Source organism: Manis pentadactyla, chromosome 1, assembly GCF_030020395.1.
Source record: "Manis pentadactyla isolate mManPen7 chromosome 1, mManPen7.hap1, whole genome shotgun sequence".
Lineage (NCBI taxonomy): Eukaryota > Metazoa > Chordata > Mammalia > Pholidota > Manidae > Manis > Manis pentadactyla.
Window position 1 is genome coordinate 191,570,599 of NC_080019.1, and position 12,847 is coordinate 191,583,445.

General features: G+C 38.2%; 1 protein-coding gene across 10 annotated transcripts in view; it reads right to left on the bottom strand.

Annotated features, from left to right (window-relative positions):
- The window catches only part of LCA5L (lebercilin LCA5 like), a 49,421-nt gene that overhangs the window by 26,472 nt on the left and 10,102 nt on the right, over positions 1 to 12,847 (bottom strand). For all 10 annotated transcript variants that reach the window (XR_008998517.1, XM_036899291.2, XM_036899290.2 and 7 more), the window contains 2 exons: positions 11,269 to 11,783; positions 9,206 to 9,343 (listed from right to left, as the gene is read on the bottom strand). Coding sequence is in view for 9 of the 10 variants with exons in the window: in XM_036899291.2 (XP_036755186.1) it covers positions 9,206 to 9,343; positions 11,269 to 11,783 (653 nt within the window). In the remaining variant the exon portion in view is untranslated. The remainder of the gene's footprint in view (positions 1 to 9,205; positions 9,344 to 11,268; positions 11,784 to 12,847) is intronic.

Here is a 12,847-nt window from a genome sequence, read left to right on the forward strand (position 1 = left end):
AATTTACTGAGGCTCTGTTTGTGGCCTAGTATGTGATCTATTCTTGAAAATGTTCTATGTGTTCTTGAGAAGAATGTGTATCCTGCTGCTTTTGGGTGGTGTTCTGTAGATGTCTGTTAGGTCCATCTGTTCTTATGTGTTGTTCAGTGTCCCTTTCTCCTTACTTATTTTCTATCTGGTTGATCTGTCCTTTTAGAGTGAGTGGTGTGTTGAAGTCTCCTAAAATGAATGCATTGCAGTCTATTTCCCCCTTTAATTCCATTATTATTTGTTTCACACTGTGCTCCTATGTTGGGTGCATAGATATTTATAATGGTTATATCCTCTTATTGGACTGACCCCTTTATCATTATATAATATCCTTCTTTGTCTCTTGTTACTTTCTTGTTTTGAAGTCTATTTTGTCTGATACAAATACTGTAACTCCTGCCTTTTTCTCCATATTACTTGCATGAAATATCTTTTTCCATCCCTTCACTTTTAGTCTGTGTATGTCTTTGGGTTTGAAGTAAGTCTCTTGTAGGCAGCATACAGATGTGTCTATGTCTTTTGATTGGTGCTTTCAGTCCGTTTACATTTAGGATGACTATCGATAGGCATGTACTTATTGCCATTTTAGGCCTTAAGTTCGTGGTTATCGAAGGTTCAAGGGTAGCTTCTTTACTAACAGTCTAACTTAAGTCACTTTTTATGCTATTTCTAACACAATCTAAAGGGTATTTTCCCTCCCTTTTCTTCCTCCTCCACTCTTTAAATAATTAGAAATCATATTCTGTATTATTTGTGTATCCTTTGATTGACTTTGTGGGTAGTTGATTTAATTTTGCATTTGCTTAGTAATTAACTGGTCAAATTCCTTTACCATGGTTTTATTTTCTTTGGTAACAGCTATTTAGCCTTAGGAGCACTTCCATCTAGAGCAGTCCTTCCAACATACACAGTAGAGATGGTTTGTGGGAGGTAAATCCACTCAACTTTTGCTTATCTGGAAATTGTTTAATCTGTGCTTCAAATTTAAATGATGATCTTGCCGGGTACTCTTGGCCCTTCTGTTTCATTGCATTAAATATATCATGCCACTCCCTTCTGGCCTATAAGCTTTCTTGTGAGATGTCTGATGATAACCTGATGGGTTTTCCTTTGTATGTGATCGTTTTTCTCTCTCTGGCTGCTTTTAATACTCTGTCCTTGTCCTTGATCTTTACCATTTTAATCAATGTCTTGGCGTTGTCTTCCTTGGGTCCCTTGTGTTGGAGATCTGTGCACTTCCATGGCCTGAGAGACTATTTCCTTCCCCAGACTGGGGAAGTTTTCAGGAATTAACTCCTTAAAAATACTTTCTATCCCTTTTTTCTCTCTTCTTCTTCTGGTATCCCTAAAATGTGAATATTGTTTCATTTGGGTTTTTTCTCTCTGTGCCCCAGCTTCTTTGTAATCCTGTTGTCTAATTTCTATTGCACTTACTGTCTCCTCTACCTCATCTAATATGCTTTTAAATCCCTCCATTATATGTTTCATTTCAGATACTGTGTTTTTCAAAGTTTTTCTTTCTTAAAGTCCTCCCTGAGGTGTTGAACATTCTTCTGTAACTCTGTGAACATGTTTATGATTTTTATTTTGAAATCTTTATCAGGAAGATGGGTGATTTGTTTCACTTAGCCTTGTTTCTGGTGTTTGTGGGATTTTTGTTTGTACCATGTTCTTTTCCATTTCATATTCCTAATGATTACTATGGAATAATAACTTTGTGTAGTCAGCACCCTCTAGTGCCCAGAGGCTCTACTCTCTGGAGCTGCTCAGCCCCTGGAATGATGACAGGGGTCACAGGTGAGTGGTGCCAGTGCCTGATGGGAGGAAAGAGGTCTTCCCTGCTTCCTGGCTGCAGTGCCTGCATCCACTGCTGCAGCCAGTGGGCCAAGCATGCAGTGAGGAGTCTCTATGCTACATACACCCTTGTAGCTGCTGTAGGAAGGGCCACCCTCTGGCTGGCCTGGTTTGATGGCAGGGGCAGCTGGTTTGCAAACTGGTGGTGGCTGGAAGGAAAGAGTGGCAGGCTGTGTATCATAGTAGGGGGCCTCAGCACTGCAATGTCAGCCAGGAACTCCTGAGAGTTCCTAACCTGCTGGGCTGAGTGTGCTGGGACAATTTTGTCGACCATCCTTTCTCCTGAGCAGCAAGCTCTGTGTAATCCTTGCCCCTTCAGCAGCCCTCTTGCTGTTGGGAAGTCTTTCAAAGTACCCACCTTTATTTTGTCCCAAATGGCTGGTTGTGGGTACCTGTTCTCCACAACCAGCTGGAATCTGAATCTCTCCAAGTATTCTGCCTGTCTTTGCTTTCCAATCCCTGTAGTCTCCACAGCACCATGTAATGTGGGTTTGTGCTCCTGGAGCAGATCTCCAGAGGTGGGTGTTTAGCAGTCCTGGGCTTCTACCCTTCCCTGCTCCATTTCTCTTTCTCCCGCTGGTGAGCTGGGGTTGGAGGGGAGAGCTTGGTTCCACTGGATCATGGCTTTGCTACTTTACCCTTTTCCATGAGATCTTCTCTTTTCCCCAGATGTAGGCTGTCTGTCGCAATAATCTTTCCAGTCTCTCTTTCAGGATTAGTTGTATTTGCTGTATTTTCATGTTATATGTGGTTTTGGGAGGAGGTTTCTTCCTCACTTCTCATCCTGCCATCTTGTTTAATCATCCTATTTTACTTAGAGTTTTATGTGGAAATTCTCTTCTTTGGTTGCCTTCTTTCTTGAATGGGAAGGCAGGCTGGTTCTGGGTAAATCAGAAGGACTTGTTGGTGGGCAGGCTTCACTTTGAGATAATTATTTGATTGAGTGCCTCCCAAGTTTCAGAACTTATTCTAAAGGGCTTTAACTCTGGGGTACCAGCATTTACACCAGTTGCCCATTTCTTCTCACGCAATTTATTCATGTTCTAGGGGAGACTTTATGGCTGTTGGAATATGGTGGGCTCTCTGATGCCATGTGAGCTTTTGAGGCGGAGGGTGGGCAGGTGAGAGAACAGTCAGTTCGTGTTCTCAGAAGTTCTCACTCCTGTCCCCCACAGCTACCAACCACTGGCCTCTCCAAACATCTCCTCGTGTGGCTCCCACTCTGCATCACCCACTGGAATGCTTCCACCCACTTTGTCTTCAGTAAATTGTGTCCAGATTGCTACTGTTTGCTGCTGGCTTGTCCCCAGCTCTCTTTGTTGTTGTGTATCTATTTTCTTTCATAGTCCTTACTCATTACTTTCACAGGGGTTTTTGAAGGGAGGGAAGTTAGACACAGTTTATCACTACCAACATTTGAGGCCAGATTGAAAAATGTCTTTCTCAGCCCAAATTAGAATCCCTGTTTATCTGCTGGTGAATGTGGCTTGGGGCCCCTACCTCTTGTGACTGTAATAAATCTGATTCCTGATGCCATGCAGAGATTCAGATTTCATATGGGTGTGGTCAGGGTAGTGGAGGTTTCAAAGCTTCCTAGATGGTTAATGTGCTGCCAAGTTGCTAGGACCACTGGTTCAAACAAACAGAAGGATGGCTGCCCCAAGGCTGTGCTCCTACTGGCCACCTAGGTTGATTCTGAGATTGGGGGTTTCTCTCCCTATTCTTGTTACCTTGCCAGCCCTCTTTCTGTGCTGTGATTTACTGTGTCTGGTTTCCCCATCAGTCAAAAAAACCCTGCTTTTTATCTTCCAGAAATTCTCTGGCATTTCTGGTTTAATTGTGGTATCCTTTCTGGTGTTATAGGTTATTATAAAAATATGTTTTCTGTCATTTCTATGGAGTTTTGGCAGGCAGGGATGAAAAGCATGTACTTAGCCCATTTTCTTGATCTGTTTCAACTCATTTATGCATAAAATATGTAATTTTTCTTACTTTTTTCCCTTTGAAAAACTTTTATTATAAAAATATACAAAAGTAGAGAGAATAGTATGGAGAAGCTCCATGAGCTGATGAATGGCTTCACTAATGGACAATTCATGCTCTCTCCCTCTGCCTACCCACGCTCTTTGATCCCAGTCCCCAGCTGCAGATGGACATTCTAGACATCATAGAAATCTAGACATTGTATAACTTAATCTGCAAATATTTCACTATGTTTCTATAATGGACAAGGGCATCCTTTTTAAAACCTAACCACAATATCAACATTTAATCTACAAAAAACCCCACATCAATGATAATCCCTTAACATCATCAAATCTCCAGTTTGTTTCACATTTCCCCAACTGTCCTATCTTTTTTTTTCAATGTTTGTTTGAATCAGGATCCAATAAGGTCCAAAACATTGAACTTGATTAATAAGTCTCTTAGACTTTGTAAAAATTTGTTTACAGCTTTACTGATAGATCCCATATCTATTCACCCTTTCAAAGTGTGCAATCCAGTGGGTATTTTTCTCTTTTTAAAATAGTGGTAAAATTCACATAACATAAAATTCACCATTTTAATCATTTTCAGTGTCCAGTTCAGTAACATTAACTACATTCACATTTTTGTGCAACCATCACCACCATCCATTCTCACAGCTCTTTCATCTTGGAAGAACTGAACTTTGTCTCCTTTAAACAAACTCTTCATTTCCCCTTTCCTCCAGCTCCTAGCAATTATACTCTGTGTTTATGATTTTGATTACTGCAAGTACTTCATATCAGTGGAATCATGCATTCTTTTTTGTGACCAGCTTACTTAGCATAATGTCCTCGAGGTTCATCCATGTTGTAGCATGTGTCACATTTGCCTTCCTTTTTAGGGATGAGTAATATTCCACTGTATGTATACACCCCACTTTATTCATCTGTTGTTGGGCACTTGGGTTGCTTTCACATTTTAGCTATTGAGAATAATGCTATTATGAATATGGGTGTACAAGTATCTCTTCAAGATTCTGCTTTTAATTCTTTTGGGCATGCCCAGAAGTAGAATTGCTGAATCATATGCATTTTTAATTTTTGAGGAACTGCCATACTGTTTTCCATAGTGGCTGTACCATTTTTCATTCCCCCCAACAGTGCATAATGGTTCCAATTTCTCCACATCCTTCTCAACATCTGATTCCTGTTTTTTTTATAATAGCCACCCTAAGGGTTTGATTTGCATTTTCTTAATAGTTTAGCATCTTTTCATGTGCTTATTGGCCATTTATATATCTTTTTTGGAGAAATGTCTGTTCACGTCCTTTGCTCATTTTTGAATTGGGTTGTTTTTTAGTTTTTTAGTTTTTCTCATAGTCTCTTTTAATCTATTAAGTTCCCACCTTATTTCTTTTATTTGTTCTGCTTTGCTATTTATTTATTGTGGAAATTAGGTTTTGTGTTGTAGTGTTTCCACAGTCTGATATTGCTGATTGCATCCCTGCAGTGCTATTTATCACACTCCTTTGCCCCTTATATTTCTTTTAAATTGGTAGTTAGACCTAAATGTTTAATCAGATCTAGGTACCTTTTTTCAGCAAAAACACTCCATAGGTGGTGGTGTGTATATCAGTCAGAAAGTGTATAATGTCTGATGGTGTCTCTTTTGAGATGATAGCAGCCATTATGATCATTGCTTCAATGCATTAATTCATTAGGAGTTCCAAAATATTGATATTTTAATCTTAGCATCCTTTCTTCATTGTTAATGGGGGTGCTTTTATAATCAGAGTTTCCCTCCTCAGAAACTCTACTGTGAGTACAGGAAAAATAAAAATAATTATTTTCCTTTATTTACCAGTATTTGAAACAGTGCTGTTCTCTAGTATCCTCTAATGTGACTGACTCATCACTGAGGTGTGTGTTTTGTTTTGTTTTGTTTTGTCTCACATCCCTTCTCATGTGGTCTTTTTTTTTTTTTTGGTATCATTAGTCTACAATTACATAAGGAACATTATGTTTACTAGGTTCCCCCCTTCACCAAGTCACCCCCACAACTCCATTACAGTCACTATCCATCAGCATAGTAAGATGCTGTAGAATCACTACTTGTCTTCTCTTTATTGCACAGCCCTCCCCGTGCCTTCCCCCACATTATACATGCTAATTGTAATGCCCCCTTTCTTCCCACTCCCCTTATCCCTCCCTTCCCACCCATCCTTCCCAGTCCCTTTCCCTTTGGTAACTGTTAGTCCATTCTTGGGTTCTGTGATTCTGCTGCTGTTTTGTTCCTTCAGTTTTTTTCTTTGTTCTTATACTCCACATATGAGTGAAATAATTTGGCACTTGTCTTTCTCTGCCTGGCTTATTTCACTGAGCGTAATACCCTCTAGCTCCATCCATGTTGTTGCAAATGGTAGGATTTGTTTTCTTCTTATGGCTGAATAATATTCCATTGTGTATATGTACCACATCTTCTTTATCCATTCATCTACTGATGGACACTTAGGTTGCTTCCATTTCTTGGCAATTGTAAATAGTGCTGCGATAAACATAGGGGTGTATCTGTCTTTTTCAAACTGGGCTGCTGCATTCTTAGGGTAAATTCCTAGGAGTGGAATTCCTGGGTCAAATGGTATTTCTATTTTGTGTCTCTTTTGTTTTTAAGTATCATTATGAACTTGAGGATTTCTCTTTATTTGATAAGTTTCAATCCATGAAGTTGTCCTTGATTCTCAAAGTGCATGGTCTTTGGCTCGTAAGAATCTATTCCAGACAGCTTCTGAGCCTCTTTGATATTACCCTAATAGTTCTTCATAGTTTCCTTGATTTTGTATTACAAAACGTCGTAGGCTCATGTGGCCTACTTCATGTAGCATGCTCTAGGCCTAGAATTTTTTAAGGCACCGTGGTTCTTTTTAGTGGGGTATGGCATTTGAAGACCATAATCTGGGTACTAGGAATATGCATAGCTCTTGAGTTGTTTGCATTATGAAATACGTATTCATTTTTTAAGATAAAAGATATTACAAATTCATACTTTCATTTTAATTCACAATCAAGACTACAGGATTTTTATTTGACCTTATATTACTTCAGTATTCTCTTCCTTCCATTCCCAAATCCCAATTCTCAATGACACCAATGTAATTCATTATGTGCTTTATCCCTTAAGATACACATAACAGTCTCAAAATAACCGTATCAACATGACCACCAAGAATGCATTTCACTAGGCAAATGCAGTGAAATTAACATGATTTAAGCTGCTTGGAATCGTGTCTCTATGACATTATTCCAACACGAGAATGCACAGTGGGTTCACTGTTTTCATTTTACTTTGGGATTTTAGGGAATAAAGAAAAATTCTTAAATGTCCTCAAATTAAGTGATATAAGGGCCAGAGAATGAGAGAGACAAGTGAGGGTCATCAGCCAATAGCTGCAGTCCACAGCTAAACCAAAAACTTCACGTTCCTGGATGTAGTCATCTAAACAATTACCTAGAAGGTCCCCAGAGCTACTACAACCCCCTTGCGTGTGACCAGTGTCTGACTTTCTTCAGCAATCAATCCACAAGCCTTCTCTGTGGACTAACCACTTGTTCCCAGACTTTCCCAGATTTGCATTTGCCCACCTTCCTTATCTGTAGCCAAAGTGAATTTGAAGAACTTTCTTTCCTTGAGACCTCTCATAAATATGCCCTGTTTCCTCCAGAGTCTGGCAGACAAGCTCTTTCTGTTAACAAGCCTTGCTGCTGGTGAAGCAGAAACTTCCTGTCCCAGCACTCAGTCCTGTTCTGGCTGCATCTATAATGGCTCTATAACCCCTTTTATTTCAGAGATCTCTTGATCTCTAGAGTTTTTGAATTGTAAATACTTTTCAACTTTTTAAAATTTCATTCTGTTTCATAATTATGCAGAAATACATACATGGTTCCAAAGTCAAATCTACCAAAAAAATATTCAAAGAGACTTAGGTTCTATAACTATCTGTGTTCTACTCTATTATAATCTCCCCATTTCCATTGTTATCCCTCTATTGCTTTTCTTTTAAAATATAAGCAAATAAATATATGGATATGTTTGCATCGCCTCCTTTTCTTAAATGGTGCCTACTACACACTTTCCTCTGCCTTCGCTTTTTCACTTACTAACATATCCTGGAGTTTCCTCCACATCACTATGTAAAGAGTTTTCCTTCCTTTTAACAGATGCACAGAAATCCACTGTGTGGAGGAAGTAAGTTACTTTTCTTTTTAAAGATACATTTGGATCTTACTATATACAGAATTTTCTTTCTGTTCATTAAGCATTTCATTAAGTGCTAAGCATTTCTGTGAAAATTGTTTTCTAATGGCTGCATAGTATTTTTATGCATATGGCTGCATAGGAAAGCACACAATTTATTTTAAAATTCCTTGATTGTCTCTCCATATGTGTGTGTGTGTTTGCCTCCACCAGTGGATCTAGAGGCCTCTCCTGTTAGATTTCTAAGCTGGTTGCTATGGCCACACCCATTTTCTGGCATATTCTGAAGTTTCCTAAGACTCCAGAGAAGAAAGAAACAGAACTCTTTGTCCAGCTTTACAAAGGGTTAATTTGCATCCATCTTCCTCCCCCCCATATCTTTCCTTTGCCTCTGAGTTTTTGATTTGTCAATACTTTTCAACTTTTTAAAATTTCATTCTGTTTGTCTCTGAGTGCTCTAAAAGCTCCTGGGGAAATCTGAGTTCCCCACCTGTCATAAAAGAGTTAAAGATTCTTGTCTTAAAGAATCAAACAAGATTTACTAACTGAAGTCTGAAAGAGCTCTATTTCTTAAGTGTCTTATTTAGCTTTTCCAACTTGTTGGACATTTTAGAAATCTTGAAGGCAGAAAGATAGCAAAAGTCTGAACAAATAAATATTTTTAATTCTTATTTTTAAAGCACACTTTAAAAGACAGATTTTGCAAGCATATTTGTAAGTGAGGCTTTAAAATAAATTTCTGGGACACTAAAATTACACCAAACCTTTAATGTTATAAATTAATTTTTAAATTTTAAAAACTTCTTTTGGGATCCATTAGAATGTTAACTAAATATTATTTCATGTGAAGAAATAAAAATAATTACTCTTTGGTAATGAATAGAACAGAGCTTTAAGTTTTCTAATTATTCACATTCACCAGGCTAAATCATTATAATAATTTCAGATCCTCTATCTGTTCATCTGGTTGCAGAGAAAAAGGTTAATTTGAGAAGCATATTCCTAGAGTTAAGTAATTTAAAGACATAATAAGCATAAATAACTGATATTTTGGGAAACAGAATTTCACAGATTTTGCTACAGTTTGCTTTAAAAGAAGTACCTTAAGTTTCTGTTGAAGGTGTTTTACTTCCACTTGCAGAGCCTTCGTAGCTGTTTGAGCAGCTAAAGTCTTCCGATTCTCAATAGCCAACTGCCGGTTAAAGGCTCTGTTGTTCAACCCTAGTTGTTTTTCCAAGCTCTGAAAACAGTAAATGTTTCAACTATCACATAACCAATGTCATATTATTAGAAAATTCAATTGTAGTGGAGTTAATTATATTGATGACAAGTGGGAATTTTAATACAGTTTTAGTGGATGGCCTGTATAATAAGCACATACATTAGAACTAAATATAACCACACACACAAAAGGCAAAAAAAGCCCAGATTCTAATGCTAGAGAATAAACATGTTTCAAGCCTAATGTTTTTTACACTCTAGAATTTGATAAAAAATTTTTTGGAACAGACCTGATAATCAATAAAAATAACCAATGTCATACTTTAAGCAGTTCTGCAGAAATGAACTATCCTGCCATCTTGGCATAGGGTAATGGTCAAAAATCTTTCAAGCCTCGCTCGCTAAAGGGTCGTCTGGCATCGGTGCAGACTGTCCTGGACTGTGATTCTGAGATCAGGCCCACTGGGGGCTCACAGAGCCACACCCACAGAGGAATTATAAGACAGCAAAAGGAATGACTTAGCCCAGTAACTGCCTACACACAGGGCTTAGCAGGCCTTGCTGCCGTCTACCACCTTCTCTCTGGAATGGGAGCTACTAATGGGAGATCAAGGCTCTCACAGAGGCTTGGCCAGGGCCTTTGGGTTTTCTTTTTCCACAGCATGTGGTTTCTCCTATTGTAGCATTAATACTTTCTCATTTAAAAAAAGTGGGAAATATGATAAGCTAAAAGTATAATATAATCACTAAAAATTACACTTTCTAAAATATTAACTTAAAAAAACCCTACATGTTTTGACCCACGTTTTTCCCCAACTAAATACCCTATAACCAGTGAAGTCTCCCATACAACTGGGTGCTTCTGAAAAGAAAATAATTAGTTCTTGAATTCTTTTTGGTTTTGGTTATAGATATAAAAATATAACATAAATGTTAAACAATTTATGTAAAAACACGTAGATGAGCTAAAATGCATTTACTTTTACATGATAGACATGCTTAAAGGGACCCAATATTACCTAAAAGGCCAAATAATAGAACTCTGGTGCACTAACTACATGAGTGAAAACAAGTTTGCTTATTATTTTCTGTAGCTCACATATCTGTTTTATGTGACAAAATTCTCTTTGAAAGTAGAGGATTTTACCAAAGAAGAAATAGTAATATTAAAAAATGGGTCAAATGAACTTGGTATTTTATTATTTTAAGATCATAAAAAAATACTTGTCTCTCACTGTCATGTATTAAGGAATTAAATAGTAAATTAATTCCATTTGTGTTTATGCCCATAGAAACCAAGAACTGTCTCAATAAGAGGCAGAACTTTCAATATTCTCAGGGTGCATTCCCAAATCATCCCTTATGATGTAATCCCGAAGTTTTTGTCAGCCATGAGCTATTGAGGAAAATCAATGGATTTATTTCTTCAGTGATTTTAATTCCTCTTTTCTCCCTGTTCCCAGTCGTATTAACTGGAAAAATTTCTATTTCTCAAATACCAACCCTGGCTGTGTGGCAGTGATTGACAAATTGGTTGAGGGAGGATGAGGCAAAGGAGGCGAAGCACCCACTGTTAGGTCTATAGGGAAGCGGCCTTCCAAGGAAGGGTGAGAAGCAGTGGGTTGGTTTCTAAGAGGTTGCGCACAGGCCAACCCAACCTTTTCAGCCCCTGACCAGCCCCTGACACTGGTAGCTAGGCTGCCTTAGAGAACAGTGACTTCCAGGTAGGCGAGCCAGCCCCAGAAGGGGAGCTGGGAGCGGGTCCAGTTCTGAGCTGTTTCTGCCTCTCCTTCAACCCCACTATCCCTCAGACAACATGGTTCATGTGGCCTGCCCAGCGAAGTGGCTGGTGACATTTCTTTACACTGGGCAAATATGACCCATGTGTACCCTCTCCATATTAATTCTGGAATCTTAAAAATTTTAGGCCTCTGCAATACAGACCTGTATTTTTTTGTCATTTGCCTCCATTTTTGTTGTAAGAATAGACAATCTTTGAGAAAGTTCTTCTCTCTCCTCAAGATTTTTGTCTTCAGAAAGTCTCTGCAGTTCACGCAAGGCATCCTTAGTCTTCAGTAGTTCACTGTCGGTCTCCCTAAGTTTCCTAGATACAGTTCTTTCTTTTTCCTGGGATTTCCTGAGTAGCTGCCGTAAGTTTTTTACTTCATTCTGATGTTTAACCACAATTTGAGGTAGATTATTTTGTGAATTCTCATATTTTCCTATAGCTTTCAAGTGCCTGAGCTGAAGTTGTTTCAAAAATTGGTTTTCTATGACCGTGGTCTCCAGTTTACGATGTATATCAGCTAACTCATTTTTTAGCTCTTTAACCTTATGAAGCCTTGCTGAGAGTATGCGACGAGTCAGAGCATCTCTTCTTTGGTTAATCACATTGGTTTGAGAACTTAAAAATAGTGCATTCCACTTGTGCCTTCTTTCAACTGAGATTTCCTTCTGGCCTGTGTAAGCAGATAATCCAGTCTGTTACTAGTGCTATGTATATAGATATGTAGGCATATGAATATGCATGCATGTGTGACACCCACCCTGCACACAAATACAAACTAAAAGGGTAATGAACTAACATTTAATGAATACCCACACTTCAGGCTAGGTACTTTATATATAGATAGCTCACTTAATACAATTCTTTAAGGTCAGCAGTAGTCTATCTTACAGCTGGAGATTCTAAGTCACTTGTCTAATATTACATAACCACAAAGTGACACAGAATGGATTACAAGCCAGGTCTAATTTGACTCTAAAACTTGTATTTGCTTCTATTACAAAAGTTATACTAAAAACCATAATAATAGATAACATTAAGGACTCATGATACATTAAACATTGAACTAAATGCTTTATGAAGATAATCCGATGTAATCCTTCCAACAGTATGAGTGTAAAATTGGAGGTCAACATTATATATGAAGATCTCACATATTCAAAAAGACCCTTAAAAGCCATTAACCTGCTTAGAGTATAAACACAGATATTCCATCTCTCAATAAATAATACAACACAGCCAATTTTTCCTCTGTTACTTTGGGCACTAAATGAAGTCATTGGCTGGCTGTGTTCAGTAATCTATTTTAAACAAGAAGTATCCAAACAATATTATGCCAAACTTATAAGCACCAAACATAACTGAATTTGAGTTATGTCAAATGTGTGAGTAACATCATTATATTGTCCCATTTTAAAGATAAACAAACTGATGCTTAGCAATGTCACTTTCCAATGGGCCACAGCTAGTAAGTGGTGGGACAAAACCAGGTCTGTGAGCCTGTGCTACTTACTATCCTTTATGTATGCGTGCTTGATGTTTACGTATGTATGTGTATCTGTGTATGTAAATATATATGTGTGCACATGTTAGTATACATATTAGCATATCTGTGTTCTGAGAGAGACTCAAACTGGATTCTAGAATCTAAAAAAATGTGCTCCTCATTCTGGAGTGAGAAAGGCACTTACTGGCCAATGGCCCTGAGTCCTAGTCTTAAGCTGTTGGGCCAAGTGT